The 20,291-nt window shown below is 36.0% G+C and overlaps 1 protein-coding gene across 1 annotated transcript in view; it reads left to right on the top strand.

The window, feature by feature from the left end:
- Positions 1–1,172: 1,172 nt before the first annotated feature.
- Positions 1,173–20,291, top strand: part of LOC150096311 (zinc finger MYM-type protein 6-like) — a 53,976-nt gene continuing 34,857 nt past the window's right edge. Inside the window, exon 1 of the mRNA XM_090409030.1 lies at positions 1,173–1,689. Coding sequence (XP_090265156.1) covers positions 1,173–1,689 — 517 coding nt within the window. The remainder of the gene's footprint in view (positions 1,690–20,291) is intronic.

Genomic DNA, 20,291 nt, shown 5'->3' with positions numbered 1-20,291 from the left:
CGATGCTCCTGCAAATTGTCTTACTTCGGACCGACAGGTAGGTCTGTTCAGAAACGCATCTCGGAAACATCAAGACCACGTTCGTCTTTTCAAACCGCAGAAATCTGACCTCTCTCAACACGGAATTGAAAATCCAAACCATAGGATCCAATGGGAAAAGTCGAAACTTTTGCATAGATCTTTATATAAACATGAACATTTATACAAAGAAAGTGCTGAAGCCCTACTACACGGACTATATTTAAACCGTAACGACGTTCTTACTATTCCTAAAGTATGGGAAACTGTCATACAAAATTGTGTCAAATGACCTTTATATGTGTTATTTATTTATTTTTTTTATTATTATTTTTACTTTATTTTTATTTTTATTTATTTATTTATTTATTTATTTTTTTTGTTCAGCTATATTGTAATTTACTTCTGTGATACGTTACTGCACGCATGTTGAGATTTCATTGTAATCATGCGCCCCAACTGTATGTACTAAGTGATAACTGAAAACCGTTATCACTTAGTAATAACTGTTTGCAGAAGCCTCTACAAACGGTTACTAGATGGCGCTCTACAATCATTAAGTTTCTCGAACTTTCTCGGTACTTTGTGTTCGTATATAAATAGCCGTCTGTTTCGCGAGGTCTTAGTGTTGAATGTTTTCGGAGATTGTATCAACTGAATATTGTTGTGATTTAGTCAAGTGAAGTTTTTGAAGTATTTCTTCTCGTATGTATTTTTAAAAATGGATCGGTTTTTAATAAACATAATAAGCGTTGTGAGAGAGAAAATAAAGGGGGCACACCGTCAAATAGTGAAGAAGCGTAAATAACGAAAATATGATAACAGTTATTTGGACTTTGGTTTTACGTCGACAGACGTCAATGGTGAAGGAAGGCCGCAGTGTGTTCTGTGTATGACAATTTTGGCACCAGCGTGCATGCTACCAAGTAAGTTGAAACGCCATTTAGAAACCAATCATCCCAGCATGGTTAGTACATCTCGTGACTATTTTACCAGAAAGTTAAAAGAGTTAAATCAACGAAAAGGTAGTGTTTATAAGCAGGCGTCAATACTCAGCAATGCTTTGCTAGCATCTTACAAGGTGGCACGTAGAATCGCAAAATATAAGAAGCCTCATACCTTCGCAGAATAACTCATTCAACCGGCTGCTAGATATGGTGAACATTATGATCCGTGAGTCTGCTGGGAAGCTGCTTTCAAAAGTGCCTTTGTCCAATAACACCATCAGTCGTAGAATGCAGCACATAGCGGAGGACCTCAATGATCAATTAATTGAAAAAATAAAAGGGAAGGAATTTGGGTTGCAGCTGGATGAGGCCAGAGATAATAATAACGATGCTCACTTGATTTGCTATGTACGGTTTATAGATGGTAATAACATTGTAGAAGACCTTCTCTTTTGTAAAAGTTTCACTGCTGGTGCTATGGCTCAAGACTTGTTCGAGATCCTTGATAATTTTATATCCGAAAATAATTTGAAATGGACTAAGTGCGTTGGTGTCTGTACCGATGGTGCTCGTTCTATGTCCGGCTGTTATGGAGGATTGCAGGCACTTATTCGAAGCAAAGCCCCTGATGCACTGTGGATCCATTGCGTTATTCACAGGGAAGCACTGGCGTCAAAATGTATGAGTCCTACATTGAACCAGCTCTTAGAATATAGTGAATGTAGTAAACTTTATAAAAACTCGGCCGTTGAAGGCAAGGTTTTTCAAAAAACTAATGTTAATGTTTTTTGAAAAATATTAACATTAGTTTTTTGATCGCGGTAATGTTTTGTCTCGTACGTTTGAACTGCGAAGGAAATTTATATTTTTCTTAAAGGCGAAGACCACAAGTATACCGAAAATTTTGTAAATGACGATTTTTTGATAAACCTAGCATACTTATGTGATATTTTTGAAAATATGAATGCTCTGAATCTCTCCCTGCTGGGATGCAACATGCACTTTTTAAAGTCGATTGATGAAATTTCAGCTTTTATAAAAAAACTAAAACTGGGAGAAAATGAATGAAGACGGAGGCAAAGAATGTTTCCCTTTGTTTCAACAGTTTTTCACCTCCAATGGAGTTGATTTCTCTCGAGGTATGAAATCCATTTTTGAAGAACACTTATCACAACTCATCACCTGGTTTGAGAAAGATTTTCAAATTGATAATATCGATAAATTTGCATGGATTCAAGATCCATTTAATGCCAGTGCTTCATCTGAATTTACAGCTGCAGAAGAAGAGAATTTTATTGAGTTGTCTTGCGGCAATACGTTGAAAACAAAATTTAGTAGCATGAAATTAACTGAATTTTGGATATCAGTAAAAGATGAATATCCTCTTCTGAGTGAAAAAGCTCAGAGAATTTTAATTCCATTTGCGACTTCTTATTTGTGCGAAGCTGGATTTTCGGTGGTCGCTGTAATAAAAACTAGGTATCCCGCGAAAATCAATGTGGAGAAGGAAATGAGGGTGGCTGTGTCCAGTTTGATTCCAAGATTTGAGAAGATGTGCTGTGATCAACAGGCTCATCCATCCCACTAATGATAATTAGTTGAATTTAGTCAATTACTTTTTTATGTGATCTTAAATACGTGTTTTATTTAATTTTATCTAACCCTTTAATTTAAAACAATTATTCGCTATTTCCCATACTGTACTTGTTAGAATTTGACATAGGGCGCCTTGGGAAAACATGGATTCAGCAAGGGCGCCGAGAATCGAAAAAGTTTGGGAAACCACTGCATTATGGCATCACGGACGTATCTTCGAACGGACGTAAGTCGAGGGATGACTGTACTATAAAATCTGTTTTCAAGAGTCGAAAGGTGTACATGTTAGCGTTTGTTTTGGTTTCCTCTTTTTTTCTTATAAAACCAAAACTGGGTGTTTACTGTACACAATATTTACATGCATAAATCTTATAAACATGTTAAGATTTTTATATGCATAAGTTATGATTACTGAAGTCTGAGACAGTATGGAAACACCACAAAGCTGTTTTGTTTTGTCAGACGTAGAGGGCGCTACTAATCCGAATAATGCTTAGTCCTCGTGATACTCGTTTCGTTACGAGTAACTCTTAAATTTCATAAAGTTTTTAGGCTTGTGATAATAATTAAATAACCACACCTGCAGTTAATTTATTCGATTAATCCTTCGTGCCGCTAGCATCGCTGAATGAATAAGCGGTAATGTTAACACTTCGTATCTCTAAATTCTGAATCGTGCTTTGAATGAATTATAAAGAGGCACGTGCTCTCAACATGACTGAACTTAACGTTAAGTTTTGTCATTTTACAATGAGCACAGTAACATTTCTATATGTTTAGAATAATCATGATTAAAAAAAACTAGTGCTGATTAAATGTTTGAATATTTAATAATTTTAAACATTCTTACTCTTAATATTAATCAGAACTCAATTAAAATCGAGAACTATTGAATAAAAATCCGTGACATCATGAAGTTTATCTGAAAATACGAAATTGAAAATGTTTTGTTTCATTTCGTGCAGTTGCCTTTTTTCTATTGCGTTCAATTTTAAGCCAATAAAAAAATAAATTAAAACATGAACTCGGAAATCGTCTAAATTCGTCATCGTCTTGGATGAATCTTGTAACGCAAATATCTTTCCTGGTGAACTACTGTTATCGACTTGCAACGTGTTGGGGAGAAGAGGAGAAGGGTGAGGGGGAAGTACCTCTTTCAATCTCATGACGTTTCTCTCATGCTACAAGAATAATTCTACTCAAGTAGACAATCTCCGCTATGCTAATATGAAAAGAGACTTCTGCACACACCGAGAAGACTTCAAAGCGACTACAAACTATTAAATTTCGATTTCGACAGAGCGAAGGATTTTTATCAATTGTATTGTATTTTCTTTTTTCGTTCCCCTTTCTTATTCTCCCACGACACCAAAATCGTGAGTAACGAAATAGTCTTCGATTATGTGCAATAAATAAAGATCGGTCTTATAAAAGTATTCTTTTTAAGGATGTTATTTTTACTGTAATAGAATTTCCTTGTGCATGTGTGTAGTGTAAATAATACGATGTGTACCTTACATATTCCTATCAATTCGGTTTTATATATAATACTTTCATCTAATATAATTGTATCTAAAACTAAGATCCAAAAACTAGCAATCATTCTTCCAAAAATAATCAATACCAGTTATTATGAAGATCTTTGAGGTTTGCTGTTCGGATTAACTGAGTTAAAATAAAGAACAGAAGGTTAAATGGGAGGAGAGGACAGGGCAGTCATTGATCCTGTATGTGCAGTTCACCATTCTCGGTTCCATTAAGTTTTTCTCACCTTCCTAACTAAGAGACCGCCTTCGTAGCGCGACGTTTGCCCATCCATTGGAAAGGCCCAGGTTCGAATTCAATCTACGAAGTAAGCATCTTCCAGGTGAAGGTCAGTTACCCCATCTCATATGGAAGTCAAAGGGTTTCTTCTCAAAAATCCAAGTTTCCTTTCCCCAAAACAGACAAACTAGCCGTAGAACATAAGTATTTGGCAGACATAAGCTTCTACCTTAGTTGCTTCTACTTTAATTTTTATTTGTAATTATATTTGTATTTGTAATTATAAATAAAATGAACTTTACAAATTCCTGCTCATGAGTTCTATTTTCAGGTTTCACGCTGAACAGTCTCAGAAATATCAAGGTTTTAGTAATACAGAACCTTATCGACTTTGCCTATACGTTGCTGCAAGGTGTTTTCATTTTTAATAAGAATCTCTGGAGGAGATATAAATGTAATTAATTTTTTAACTTGGGGATACTGTATATTAGGGTTACCAAGTAATTTCATAAGCTTGCTTATATATATATATATATATATATATAAGTATAAATATTTAATAATTTCTTAACTTATATTAAATATATATATATTTAATAAGTTAAGAAATTTTCATTTTCTGACTTTTTAGTTATCTTACATTAGATATCTTAGGTGGCGCTTTTTAGAATTGTTTGTTAAGGTTCAGTTGCCACTTTGTGATCTTCAACTGACGTTGTCTATGATATGACGATGTCTTAGGCGAAAATTCTACGCTAATAAAGTATTTTAGGTGAGTTTTCTTCCGGTGTTATAATTCTTTTCAATATGCCAACTCACGGTAATTCATTATTGAAACAAATATTTAACATCCCATTTATGCAATTTCCTAGATATCTGGATACTTTATATAACTCATTTGCAATAAACCTAAGATAAAATTACCTCAAACTTACAAATAATGCTACATACACTGATTAGATCAAGAATTCCAGTTAATGATCATAATAATGGTTGTGTGCTTTGTAAATATTTCAGCTGTTGCCTGCCTTAGGAATTTGCTGACTATTAAGAGGAGCAGAGGTATGTTTATATCCGCATAAATTGTCTAGGAATTTCATTTTCTGATTATGGTAAACTTTCTTGTTTTTTTTCAAAACGTTGATTTCGCTGTTTCACGCAATAAAATAAAATTTGGGTCAGGTGAATAGAGTAATGTATTAAATCTAAAATAAGATTCATTATAGATAAACCATACTAATAACGCTTTCATTATGCAGTAGAACCAAACAAATTATTCCCTATTAAATGTTTATGTTTATATTTTTATTTATATATTAAATGTTTATTTTTATATTTTTATTTATATATTAAATGTTTACGTTTATATTTTTATTTATATATTAAATGTTTATATTTATATTTTTATTTATATATTAAATGTTTATACATGTATTTATATTTTTATTTATATTTACAAAATACAAACAATTAGACATGGCTTTAAATTTAGATTTCGTCCTTATAGTCCTTATAAGGACTGGCTTAAAGGAGCGAAGCAAGAATGCTTTTCGTCTTCCCCGTTATCTGTAGAGGACAGTGTAGGGATAAGGTGTTATTGAGCTATTAAACCTCTGATCATGTCATGGCAGGAGGGTAACAGCAATAGCCGAGCTTCAGTTAGAACTTCATTGGCTACAGCATTGCCATCCATTACCCTCCAAGGGTATTGGATTGAATAAATTAATCACCGCATATCACGGTCGATTGATTCCCCTCACTCCATTCCCTCAAAAAAGTCCTTATAAGAACTGGCTTAAAGGGGCGAAGCAAGAATGCTTTTCATCTTCCTCATTATCTGTAGAGGACAGTGTAGGGATAAGGTGCTATTAAGCTATTAAATTAAAGCTCTGGTCATGGCAGGAGGGTAACAGCAATAGCCGAGCCTCAGTTAGAACTTCATTGGCTACAGCATTGCCATCCACTACCCTCCAAGGGTATTGGATTGAATTGGATTGAATGAATCAATCATCTCACTGTCGATTGATTCCCAATCTATCCCCCTTAATTCATTACGGCTATGCATTTCCTATTTTAGTATTTATGAAATATATTGTCTGTAAGGGTGTACTAACAAACCCTGCATTTACATTTCTTATTTTTTTATCAATAAAAGTGCAAATGCCAAATTAAGAATTCTAATTTCTTAATCTTTAAATGCTCATTATCATTTTTCTCTCTTTTTCTTGCCTCCTTTCAGTAGCCTAGCTTTTATGATAATGAAATTAATGGCCAACCAAATTCCATTATTTTTCTCTTTATTTAACACTGACATTTTTCATTATTCAAGAATAAGATAGGGTGTCATTTTAATATACCATTTATGTATGAGCAGGTATCGAGAGAGATGAAAAAAAAACGCTTTTTTACCTTTGTATCGATAATGAGAACACACTGATCTTAACCTTCTTTTCTGGTTACCATTAATCTCTCTCTCTCTCCCGCAATCATTCTAGAAATGACAGTCCAGTTCCATGCTTGCAGTTATTCAGATAATCTCCAATACTGTTCTTTTCCGAATTTCCAAAATTTTTTCCTTACTTATAAATATTCTTTAAAAAAAAGAAAATTACTGCCTCCAAATGTATTCCAATATTCCATTAATTAATTTTTCAATTAATAAGTAATTTATTTATAGTCCTTATAAGGACTGGCTTAAAGGGGCGAAGCAAGAATGCTTTTCATCTTCCCCGTTATCTGTAGAGGACAGTGTAGGGATAAGGTGTTATTGAGCAATTAAAGCTCTGATCATGGCAGGAGGGTAACAGCAATAGCCGAGCCTCAGTTAGAACTTCATTGGCTACAGCATTGCCATCCATTACCCTCCAAGGGTATTCGATTCAAATTTATTTAAAGATACTATATGTTGCATTATCTATATGCATTAATTTAAATTATTGGTGTGTCAATATAATACACGACGCTCTACAATAGATGCAGCTTTTTGTTTAAATCTACTTATAGAAAAAGAAGAGAATTTAATTTGGAAATAAAGATAATGAAATAAAAATAAAAATAAACGAAAATTTGTGTGAAAAACAATCTATAAAGGAGTAAGACAGGGATGCCCTCTGTCTCCAACACTTTTCAATATTTACATTAATGAAATATTAATACAGTGGAACACCTTAAACAATCAAGGTATAGAAATTTCCCGGAATAACAAAATAAATACGCTGTCATTTGCAGATGATCAGGTAATAATATCAGATAAGGAAGACAATTTACAAAGAGCAACGTATAATTTAGTTATTAATAATAGCTAATAGTTATTAATAATAAAATAATTATGCAGATAAATACTTTCGGTTATCTTGTATGTGAAATATCATATGAAGGAGAAGACATAAAATTAAAAACTTCAAAATTTTACAGATTATAGACCTGATAAATAGAATACTCAATCAAAATATAGTACAAAAAGAAACACGCTTGAAAATATACAATACTTTAGCAGTGCCCACATTATTATATGGCAGTGAAATTTGGCTAATAAACAAAGAAGATAAACAAAGAATAAAAACTAGTGAAATGAGATTAAGAAGAACTGCAAAATACACGTTATTAGATCAAAAAAAGGAACGAAGACATTTTAAAAGAACTAAAAACAAAATCAATAGAAGAAAAACTAAACAATTATAAACAAAAATGGATAGAACATGTAAACCGAATGGCCAACACCCGACATCATAAACAAATACTAAAATATAAGCCAATTGGAAAGACATGGCAGAGTAGACCTCAAAAAGGGATATTGGATGGATAATGAGACTGGAACAGACCAATATGGTCTATACCGGTAATGAGTGTTATGTCGATGATGATATAATACACAGTAACATACAAATAATTCAAAAGTACATAAACGTTTTCAAAGATATTCTCAGAAATATATTTTATACAATTTATTTATTTACTTTATTGACGAAATTAATTTAGATATATTAACTCTTGGTGCGATGATTTGGAAAGAACAGTACAGAGACTAGACTGCTATACAGTACTAACACCGTTTAGTGCACATCGCACAAGCATATTCGAACTGAGCAATTGGAAAACGAAATTGTCTCCAAATTGAATGTTTAAAAGTGAAGTTTAAAAAGTGTTTCCTGCTGTTTCAAGTAATTGGAAAATTTTAAGTAATGGATAACATGGTTATGAATTTTGCACGTAGAAATACATCCGTAGCGGGTATCAAAGTGCCCTCTTTCAATGCCTTGTGGTTAAATTATATGATAAATAATTGAATATAAAACTTGAAATAATGTTCAAAATAACTTTTTTTTATTATTAAGATCGTTTTTCGGTTGACATGCAATGCTCGAAGTTCTCAAGCGATTATTGCTTACTATTTCGATAAAAAATGCTTTATCTCTCGTATGAATAAAGTTATATTTATTTTCTTTTACTTTTATTTCTTTTTTTTTTACTTTTATTGATTTATGTTTTTACTTTTAATGTTCATTTTTAGGTATTCTTATTCAACTCACACACCAAATTTCAGAACTCTTTCCATTTTATGAACTTTTTCTCGCTTCGCATGATATTGAACGCGCTATTCGAAATCTTTTCGAAATTCGAAGAGATAATCCTCATTGTTCTCCTTTTTATTGCACAACTTTCTTTAAAAATCTTGTTAATCTTCAATCGGTATTTTCTCCCACCTTTCTTAAATAATTAACTAATAAAAAAAGAAACCTTATTCGTGTCATTTTCTTTTTTAAGCAGGTGTATCTTGTTCTTGTGGAAGATCTCCTTTCTGGTGTAAATTTCTTGCGATGAAATTCTCTTGACACACAGAAGTAACTAAACTTGGCAGAAAACTGACTTCTTATTATGATGCATGTTACGGAAGTGAAGCGACAGTGACACATCCCCACTTGTGCCATGAATAGGGATAAATATCGAACGAAGATAACACCGAAGATGTTTGCCTTTACAAAAACATCCCCGTTGTCTAAGCTTTCTATCTTAACAAGTCAATACATTTGTTTGACTTTTCTCTCCGGGCTCTGTTGCTGCTGAGCTAACAATTCTGAAATCCAAGAGACGTGTTTCTTGGATTTTCATAAGTTAAGCGGTTACATTCATCAAATATAATTCACTGCTGAGCACATCTTCCTGGCACAGCTAGATCGCTTTACGGACATTAATAACGGCTTTTGACTCGCACTCAATGCGTCCAAAAGTAGGCTTGCCAGACATGGTTCTGTCCAGTATTTTACATCGAATTTTGCTGTTCCGTATTGTACTTGCAGGGACAGCTTAATGTCCCGTATTTCAATGAAAAGATAAAATTATAAATATTACGTTAAGCAATTATAATTTTCAATATTCTTTTCGAATAATCCAACTTAAATTGATTTGTAAGCCATAAAAATTGACAATTTGAAGAAATTATTGTGTTTGCAGTTTACGGTGGCGACGGCCCCTTTCATTAATCACTTTTTATTTAATGTAATATTTAATATGAGTATTTTATTTATAACTCTGTACAGATCCTTATCCTTATAAGGACTGGCTTAAAGGGGCGAAGCAAGAATGCTTTTCATCTTCCCCGTTATCTGTTGAAGACAGGGTAGGGATAAGGTGTTATTGAGCTATTAAAGCTCTGATCATGGCAGGAGGGCAACAGCAATAACCAAGCCTCAGTTAGAACTTCATTGGCCATGTGTAAGTAAAGCCAACTCTAAAAATTCGGACGATCCCTAGGCCACTCAATCGTGGGCGAAAGACCATCCATCTCAGCGGTGGCTCCACTCAGTGATGGCCTTCCACCCACACACCACCACCGAGCAGAACCGCTCATATTCCGAAGGAAATCATTCACCGACAAAGCCCCTCAGCGGGCCGTGCCGAAGAACACTTTCTCCGGAGACTCAAATTTCTCCCTTAAGGCAAAAACCTTAAGAGAGCGAACTCAAAACTCTCGAATCTCTGCGCCCCAGGGGGTAACAGCAACAGCCCAGCCTCAGTTAGAACTTCATTGGCTACAGCATTGCCATATTTAAAGGTAAAGCCGTCTCTAAAAATTCGGACGATCCCTAGGCCACTCGTTTGTGGGCGAGAGACCGTCCATCTCAGCGTTGGCTCCATTCAGTGATGGCCTTCCACCCACACGCCACCACCGAGCAGAACCGCTCAAATTCCGAAGAAAAGCATTCACCGACAAAGCCCCTCAGCGGGCTGTCCCGGAGAACACTTTCCACGGAGACTCAAATTGCTCCCTTAAGGCAAAAACCTTAAAAGAGCGAACTCAAAAACTCTCGAATCTCAGCGCCCCTGGGGGATAACAGCAACAGCCGAACCTCAGTTAAACTTCATTGGAACAGCATTGCCATCCATTACCCTCCAAGGATCTGTCTTCTCTCTGTATTCCCTCTATACAGATATGGACGCAGGACATATATGGCGCAGAGGGCGAAGCTTGACGCTTTTCATATTCCCTGTTGTCTGTTTCGGGAGCTGTGATGGGAGAGATTTGTGAGCTATTTTAGCTCGCCCTGAGTGGGCAGAAGTGGTTATTCGTCGTTGGGTGTTAGGATGGCTTTCGGTCTTTTATGTTTCCAGTAGTCATTACCGTCATAGTTTCCGGCTTGTTGTATCAGTTGGTTTGGATGGATAGATGTCTTCATAAAGAATTTTTCTGGTAGGGAGCGTAGTAGTGGAGAGATGTAGGGGATATTTATGTCCAGGTGGATCTGGGCGTTCCTGATGAACCACCGGGCGTCCAGAATCATTCGCAGGCATTTGTTCTGTAGTCTTTGTAGCTAGAGGATGTTTGTCTTGGAGGTATGGCTCCAGGCCTCTATACAGATATAGTCCTTATAAGGACTGGCTTAAAGGGGTGAAGCAAGAATGCTTTTTATCTTCTCCGTTATCTGTAGAGGACAGTGTATGGATAAGGTATTATTGAGCGATTAAAGCTCTGATCATGGCAGGAGAGTAAGAGCAATAGCCGAGCCTCAGTTAGAACTTCATTAGCTACAGCATTGCCATCCATTACCCTCCAAGGTCAAATAAATTATTTACTCCCTTCACCAACCCTCTATATAAATTATTTACTCCCTTCACCAACCCTCTATCTATATTCACCAACCCTCTATATTACAAATATCCTTATAAGGACTGGCTTAAAGGGGCGAAGCAAGAATGCTTTTCATCTTCCCCGTTATCTGTAGAGGACAGTGTAGGGATAAGGTGTTATTGAGCAATTAAAGCTCTGATCATGGCAGGAGGGTAACAGCAATAGCCGAGCCTCAGTCAGAGCTTCACTGGCTTCAGCATTGCCATCCATTACCATCCAAGGGTAATTGGATTGAATGAATCAGTCACCGCATCTCACGGTCGATTGATTTATTATCCTTATAAGGCGTATGGCGGCCAAAATGCCACCCAATTGGTAGACAGATGGAAAACAAGTAGGAGGTGGGAAAAAGAAGTAAGAAAGGGCGCCGTTAGGAGAGCAGCTATAAAAGGGTTGGTAACCCCCCCTTCGAGAGTCTTTCTTTTTTGACTTTGGATTTTCGAGGAGTAGGCTCTTTTGGGTCTTGGGGGAGACGTTTAGGTGGTCAAGGAGGCTTGAGGCCTTTTTGCCTTTTTGCGAGAAGAGAAGAAACGTTTGGATAGTCGCGGTGGTTTTAGTTTGGTTTTCTAGTGGATTTCACGGTGTTCCTGAGAGGAGAGATATGGCATATATCCTCATGCCACAACAAGGAATCGAAGGTGAACGGGAAAGATATTCCCGTATTCCTATGTAGAAAGCGAAATATACCAGATAGTCATAGGAAGCTGTGAAAATATCGATGTCCTCGTTTCGGATAGTACAGCCGACGGTTCAGAAGTTCATATAGCCCAGAATTGTAAGAAGTTATGCAAGCAAGTTTGTTCAGTAGAAGGTGAAGGCCCGTAAGTGAAGCTAAAGAAAGGTATTGTGAATTTTGTCTTATGTTAACTAGAAGTTGTATGTGATAGATACCATTGTCATATTACGGAACTGTTAAAGTGATTAGGGAGAAATTATAATAGGACTTTAGAATTTGATAGAGAGTGTTAAAAGTAAGCTAGCTAGAGTTGATAAATTGTGAATAATTAATTATCCTAAGAATCTTGAGTGTCTACTATATGGTAAAAGGAAAGTTAATGACATAGTTGTGTGTTAATGAATATTGAGTATGATTAGTGTAAATTGAGTAACCAAGTAGCCTGAGGAATTTGAATGCCTAGTGTGATGTGTAGAGAATCGGAATTGTCATAAATATGTGCTGGAGTAGTTAATGTATGTGTTAATGTACTTGGAGCTGAATAATATTTTAATGTGTGATGATCTGAAACTTTTATGTTAGGGGAATTCATGTTTTGTATAAAAATTTTGTGGCGGCATGATCATAGTAACTTTTGTCGAATCATAGCCCAACTACTTGTATTAAGCTAATTTTAGTGTGTAAGTAATTTAGTTGTGTATTTTGATATGTACTATGTTTAGAGAAATAATAAACCTTTTGTTTAATGATAAAAGAAGTTGTCTGATATTGCTAGTCCAATGCACCGCTTAGAAACATTCAAGCCTAACTACGCGGGGAATTAATGTTAAGAGACGGGAAGCTTAAGGATTTAAGATTGAGTAATAAGAAATAGTGTCACGACTGCAATAGTTACACTTTCAGTTATTTCAGTTCCTTTCTCTGTTTATGTATAAGATATCTTAAACTAAATATCCCAAAGGGCGCAGTTAAAATACAAATACTAGGGATACTACGGAGAACAATAGCTCAGATATTAGTGGAAATTTTGATGGTGTTTTGAAAATAGAAGTTAGAAGAATATAGACGAAAGCAGTTTGTAAGACAAACAAACAAAGATCGTGAGATAGGGACATAACAAATTGAACCGGAGTAAACCAAGAGCTGCCTGTATTTAGGTTTATTTTAATCTTAAGTATGGCACTGATTAGACAATGGTCGCTAACACACTCAGTTCCTTGTAAGCAACTGATATTCTGAATGCAATTTCCATTTCTTTTACTGACTATGACTCTATTTGATTGAAGGTATGACCATTAGGAGATTTAATTTTAAATATTCAATATCAGTCGTAATTTTGGCTTCTTCTGGATTTTATTTTATATTCGTTAGGTGAGGTTTGCATTTGTAATGTATTGAACGAGTTTATGAGCTTTAACGTATAGCGTGATCAGGGGCAGTAAAACGTAAATAAGAACTTAATACCTGGTTTCGTTGTATTAAACAAAATATTTCACAATTCAAAGTCTTTCGTGTAAAGTAATATATATATATATATATATATATAGTATTATATATATATATATTATATATATTATTTGTAATATATATATATAGTATATATATTACAAATCAATATATTGTGGACTCGGCTGAATGAACATCGGGATTCATTTACAACGAGACCAACAATCTACAATGATACAACGCAATGAACTCTTATGGTGTTCCCAGTTCGATGGAAGCATCGATCTACGTCGAGTGCATTGCAGCAGTAGGCGGAAATGGCATCGTCTTCCACAACGTGTTTGATTATCAGCGAATGTACACAGGAAGAATATTATTTATCATCAAATTTGGCATCGTAATTAACAACAATAAATAATTAATAAGAGATAAAAATGATAAGTTTGAATCAGGATGATCGCTTCTTAAAACCTTCTAGATAATGATTCGATAGGACATTACCTCCTTACGTATTGTACATCTAATACCTAAATTTAAATCTTATCCAGTTCTATAAAAATCTGATCGAACTGGTTGAGATTTAAGTTAAGGTAGGTTGCTTATATTGAACCACCAGAGAAACCGTTCTTGATAGCATATTCCAAATAATTATTAATACGTCTGATTTAATCGTTTAGAAGCACAAGGTAAAAAGAATAATTTAGTAATTAAAAGTAGGTATGAAGCTAAGCAATTATCCAATAGTGGCTTGGGAATTATTGTGCTTGAGACTAATTCAGCCAGTGGCGCACTCGGGATTTAATCTTGGAGGGGGGCCGAGCGCTCAGGAATTAACCTTGGGGGGGGGGGCCTAGTTGAGTAGATGATTTGCGAATACACACTATGCATCTTATACGACCTATGACTGAGCATCTGCAATGATCGCTAATTCATAAGTAGTATAGAAATCGAAGACACGACAGAACATAAATAAAAAAAATGAATTTTAATTAGGAAAAGATTTTTGGAAAATTTTCTAGTGTTTTTCCCTTTTCTTTGGGGGGGTGGGGCCCGGGCCCCTTTCCCCTCCCCCTCTGGGTGCGCCACTGAATTCAGCTTCGACATATTTCTTTCCTTTGACAAGGTAGACCTTTTAAATCCATATAAAATATCAGGTAAAATATCGTTCAGGTAACCAGTTGTCATACTAGCAATCGTTGGAAAGATTGAGAGAGTAATGTGCACTTTTAATACAACAAAAACAAGCTCATAAATCAAAACGTCGCTAACCAGAATCGCTTTACTCTTACAAAAGTGTATGTAATGCACTGCTTACTATTATTTATCTTTGCACTCACCGTGTCTTTCATATCCACAGCAAACTAGAATGAAGAGGATCCTATTAAGAATGATAATGAACACTTTTTTCAAAGCGGCGACATTTATAAAAAGAGAATTAAAGGAGAAATCTCTTTGCATTGTGCTGGAATTCTAATCGTAAATAATTGAAGCAAAATTTCTAGCAGAGTTCTGAATGCATAACGAATTATTACTGTAGCACATGACAAGTTTGTTGTTTAATGGCTGATATGGAGAAAATGCTAATACATCTCCTCTGACGTCACAGCCGAATACTTTATCCTGAGCAGAGATTATCAATGATGCATATTAGCATAAATTTTTATTTTCTTTTTTTTTTGTCAAAATTATTTTTGTCAACCCAGACAGATCGGACTTCATCTTTCTATAAACTATAGAATAAATCTGTCCACATATGGCTGGAATGTGCTATACATTTGCAATAATTGACTATTGACATTAATGGCTTTAAGGGTGAAGCAAGATGCTTTTCATGTTCCCCGCTATCTGTTAGGGCTACACTTTGGGAAACATTTTATGAGTAGTTTGCTTGCCCTGAATGGGAATGGAGATTATGTATCGCTACAGGAAGTTAAAATAGCTTTTGGTCTTTTATGTTTAAATATCTCCGTTGCATCGTAGGCTACTGCTTGCTGAACTAGATCGTTGGGGTGTATGGACGTTTTTAGGAAAAACTTTGTTGGTAAAGATTGTAAAAAGAAAGGATATATGGAATATTTGTATCTCGATGAAGTTCATTGTTTCTGTCGAACCATGAGGCATTTAGAATCATTCGCAATCACTTGTTTTGTACACGTTGCAGTTTGAGAATATTAGTATTGGAGGTATGGCTGCAGGCTGGAGATGCGTAAGTGACTACGGGGCGAATCATTAGCTGGTATAAAAGCAATTTGATTCTGATGTTTAGCTTGCTGTTCCTGTTAATTAGGGAGTAGATCTGGACGATGACTTTATATGCATTTGCACACGTAATCTTGATGTGCTGATTAAAAGTTTTTTTAGTCGAGCACGACACCAAGGTATTTGTTTTTGTCTGCCAGGGAATTTTAGTATTGAATAGTAAGACGTCACCTGTAGGAGATATCGATCTTTTCATGAAGAGAATTGCTGAGCTTTTTGGGGGATTTTCTTATAGTCTCCATTTGGAGAACCATTTTTCTAACTTTAGAAGGTTTTCTTGAAGATTTTTAGTAACAAGGTGTGACCGAAGAGATCTGGCTAATAATGCTGTATCATCCGCATATAGGGTCATGATGGATAACAATGGGTTGTGCCATATGGTTGACATGTATATAGAGAACAGTAATGGAACCAGTAGGGATCCCTGCGGTGCACCTGCCAAGATATGGCACTGGGATGAGGTAGTACCATTTATCTTGACTTGCATGCTTCTGTTCTGTATATATGATCTAACTAGGTGTACTATTTTCAGTAAGACACCGGCTGAGATAAGTTTATGTAGCAATCCAAAATGCCAAATTTTATCAAATGCTTTGCATAAATCAAGAAAGACAGATCCAGTGTATTGATTCCAGTTGTAGCTGTTGGTAATATATTCAACTATTCTGAGGATTTGTTGGGTAGTACTCTGGTGTTTCCTAAAACCAAATTATTCTTTAGGAAGAATGCTTAATTCATTTACTGAAGCTTGAAGTCGTGAGAGGATAACTTTCTCTGCAATTTTACCAAAGTTGGAGATGAGACTGATAAGACGATAATTTTCAGGCACGTATGGGTCTATTCCTGCCTCATGTATTGGGATTACATCAGCCAGTTTCAAAATGGGAGGAAAATTGTGAAACCTTAAGATTGCATTCATTATTATGGTCAGGTGCACCACAGCTTTTCGAGGCAGCAGCTTGATCACTTTATTTGTGATGTCATCTGGACCAGGGGCTTTTCAGTTCCTTAAATTTTTATGATATCATATATTTCAGCAGGCGATGTGGGTACAATATGATCAGCACCGGTATCGTGGAATTTTAATGAGTGTCTGACCTGTCTGTGAATTTTATACAAGTGATTGAAGTCTAAGTTTTCATATGAAGGTTTGCACTGTTCTTCTAAATTTTTTCCTATGGCTTCTGCCTTTTCTACGTCTGTGTGAACAAGTCCCTGGTCAGAAAGTATAAGTGGAAATGATCTGCCTTTGTTTCTGATATTCCTCAGTAGTCTCCAGATAGAGTGATCAGTAGGTGAGATAGAAGCTAACTTTTCTTCCCATAATTGATCTCTGTAAGCTTTGAGTGCATCTCTAATTGCGTCATTAAGACAGAATTGCGTCAGTTCTGTCTTATGGCGCGCGAGTGTTGTGAAATCTTTTCCTTGCTTTGTTTTTTTTTTCTGATCAAGTTCATAATGTCCTCTGGCAGATGACCAGGCTTAGGGATAGATTTGTAGGAGGTGGCTGCCATCATAACGAAGTTATTTTGTTGAGTGAGGCTTGTGACTGCGATTTCAACATCTTTTTTGAACTTACATGAGGAACAGGTCCAATGTAATCCCGGAGTACTTTTGACAATTTTTTCCCACGATATAAATGAGTGAGAGGGAGAAGACAGGAATTCTTGTTTTTCCAGCTGTAGCAGAATTGGGTTATGATCAGATGACGATTCGTTCAATGACTTTAGGCTGCATTGAAGTTTAATATTTTGCAGGATAGCTATATCCAGGATGTCGGCAGTGCCAAACGCACTGAGATGATTTCGTTCTGTGGGGCCTACTACAACAGTATAGTTTGATCCTATGTAGTTGGAAAGGATGCAACCATTCTTGTTGATGGTTCTACAATTCCAGGCATGGTGCTTGGAGTTTAAGTCTCCGGCAATAATGATGGACTCTCTAACGCCTAAGATGGCATTCAAATCAGAATGCAGTAGAGTTTTTAAGAGTGGGTTGTAGGCTGAGTAGATGTTCAGTCTGCCAGCCGAGCTAGTGAATACTTCCACGCCTGCGACTTCAAGGTTAGTGGTTGGAGGGTTATTTACAAAATGGTGTTTGATATAATTTTTGATGACGATGGCAGTGCCACCACCTCTATAGTTTATCCAGTCTGTTTTGTATAGGAGATATCTCCTTATTTTAGGGCTTTCCGAGGGTCGTAGATGTGTCTCGCTTATTATAACAGCAATCTGGCTGATATCTGTGAGTAAAGTCTTGGAGCTCTAAAATTTTGTTTCTGGGGCCATTTGCATTCCATGCAACGATCTGAAGAGAGCCTGGAATTAGTTTGTTTCTATTCATCTATAAATGCTGTGAGGATGGCTTGTGTTTCACGTAGAAATCTTTTATTGGAGGTTGCTGAAGTCTTGTAGCATGTTTGTTAGAGAGGCAATAATAACAGTGGTCAAGTTTGTAGGTGCTGTTAGCTGATTCTCTTCTGGTGTTGACTTATTTGAGTGGGCCACATCTGCAGAACGTCTTGTCTGCCGTTAGTATTCTCTGTTCTTGAAGGTCGCTGATTGTGGCCGCTGAACCTCTGGCTGTGGTGCAGGGCCTCTTATATTCGTGTACTAGAGGAGGAAGACTGTTTAGCTGTCGTTGACCATCTGTTCTTCGGGCGTTGAGTACATCCATTATAATTCGCTGGGTGAGGGCCACCGCAGTCGGCACATTTAGCTGAGGGTGGTTTTCGGCTTGGTGCATGTGTTGGTGGGATGGTGCACCCAGCAAGTAAGGCATCTGAACTCTGCTCGTCACAGTTTCTGGGCATGGTCAAATTTCTGGCATCTGTGGCACTGTCCTGTTGAAGCCCTTTTCCTGAGGTTCCGGACTGATCTTAAGTCCACAGATCGATGTGAAGTCATAGATGTTTTTGTAGGCTTGATGGATTTTATATATATATTTTTGGAATTGTATTAGTTTCGATGGACTGTTATCCTGTGTAATCACTTCAAGATGATTGCTAAAGATATTCCAGACGTGTAGAACTCCTGCGACGAATAGAAAGTGGTAGTTTTTATCGATTTTTATCTTGACTGGTGCATAGATCATTCATGATAGGCCTTGAGACTAGTCTGCTGACATAAGCCATGATCCAACAGTTCTCCAGAGAACTGCTTGGAATTAAATCCAAGAAAAAAATCTTCCTTGCAATAAATTAATGATGGATATTAAAGAACTAAAGACCACACCAGAGAACCAAGCCTCTAGACAGTCATCAACTACCAAATAAAGTATCAATACTTGGACTGAATTACTTCGCACTCAAAGCGATGGATTCGGATTCTTTGTTGTACATGGAATTCAGAAATTCCGACTTCCAACTGAACCAATGATGTTCCATGATAATTGAACGCAAGATTTATTTGTAAAAAAATCGTATTTAAACAATGCATTTTTCACATGTTTTTTTTTCTCCCCTTTTCTAAGCATATCTTTGTGCTCTGCTTCATGACGCTTTACATGTGTTGACCATTGGCGTTTGTTAGGTTCATAAGCTTCGTAGCTGCGTATAAAAGAATATTCGTGTATGTAATAAAAATATATAAAAATGTAGAGCTACCACGAATTTGACCAAAGCTGAAACAATAATAAACATGCATTGATACAGGTTGTATGCAATATACTAAATCACTACGGCGCTACTTTAGTAGAGTAGGAATGTCGATAAAGCAGTAGAGTATCATGCTCCTGTTAAAAAAATAGACAAATTATAGGGGAAAAAATTACCATATCGTGATTCCAGAGGTAGCAGAAGACATTGAATGTCGTTGGTTGGTACTTATTAGCGAATGTTAATAGAAGATTTCAAATGGAACAGATCTTTTTAAAATTCTTTGGTCTCCTGCAGAAGATCAGAATGAAAAGCTTGCGGCAATCTCGGAATATTTTTCGATAGATGACAACACTTCGATTTAGAAAGGTGGCAGGAAACCAGTATGTACATGTTCAAGGGTGAGAGCAAACATCCTGATGTAAGTTTCGTTTAGTTTTATTCTAACGTCAGGGTGAAAAGCATATTCCCAATCCCAAAGTACTTGTTTACCATGTCACGACGACAATTCTAAACCTAAAATCTTTCGAAAGGCGTCATTCTTAAGTAAATAAGAAAAGATGAGAACTCGCTTCTCGGAAAACCGACGACCTACGAAAATATCTAAGTTGATGTGGTATGCTAATGTATTATACAAGACGAGAAAGGTCATTTAAGAATTATTGAGAAAAAATACATAACGGCATACTTAAAACACATACTCAGATAAACAACATAATAAGGTATCGTGGATTAAAATAAGAAAGAAAAGGAGTACGTTGTTAACAAAGAGAACGCTATCGGTTACTATGGTTCGACTTGTTGTTCTCTTGTCTGGAACATGAATGATAAAAGCAGCAACCCCTGCACTACTCCCATTTGCTG

The sequence above is a fragment of the Typopeltis vanoorti genome, chromosome 19 (assembly GCF_054136105.1).
Source record: "Typopeltis vanoorti isolate ZY-2024b chromosome 19, IOZ_Tvanoo_1.0, whole genome shotgun sequence".
Classification (NCBI taxonomy): Eukaryota; Metazoa; Arthropoda; class Arachnida; order Uropygi; family Thelyphonidae; genus Typopeltis; species Typopeltis vanoorti.
This window is presented reverse-complemented; position numbering and strand designations above follow the sequence as displayed.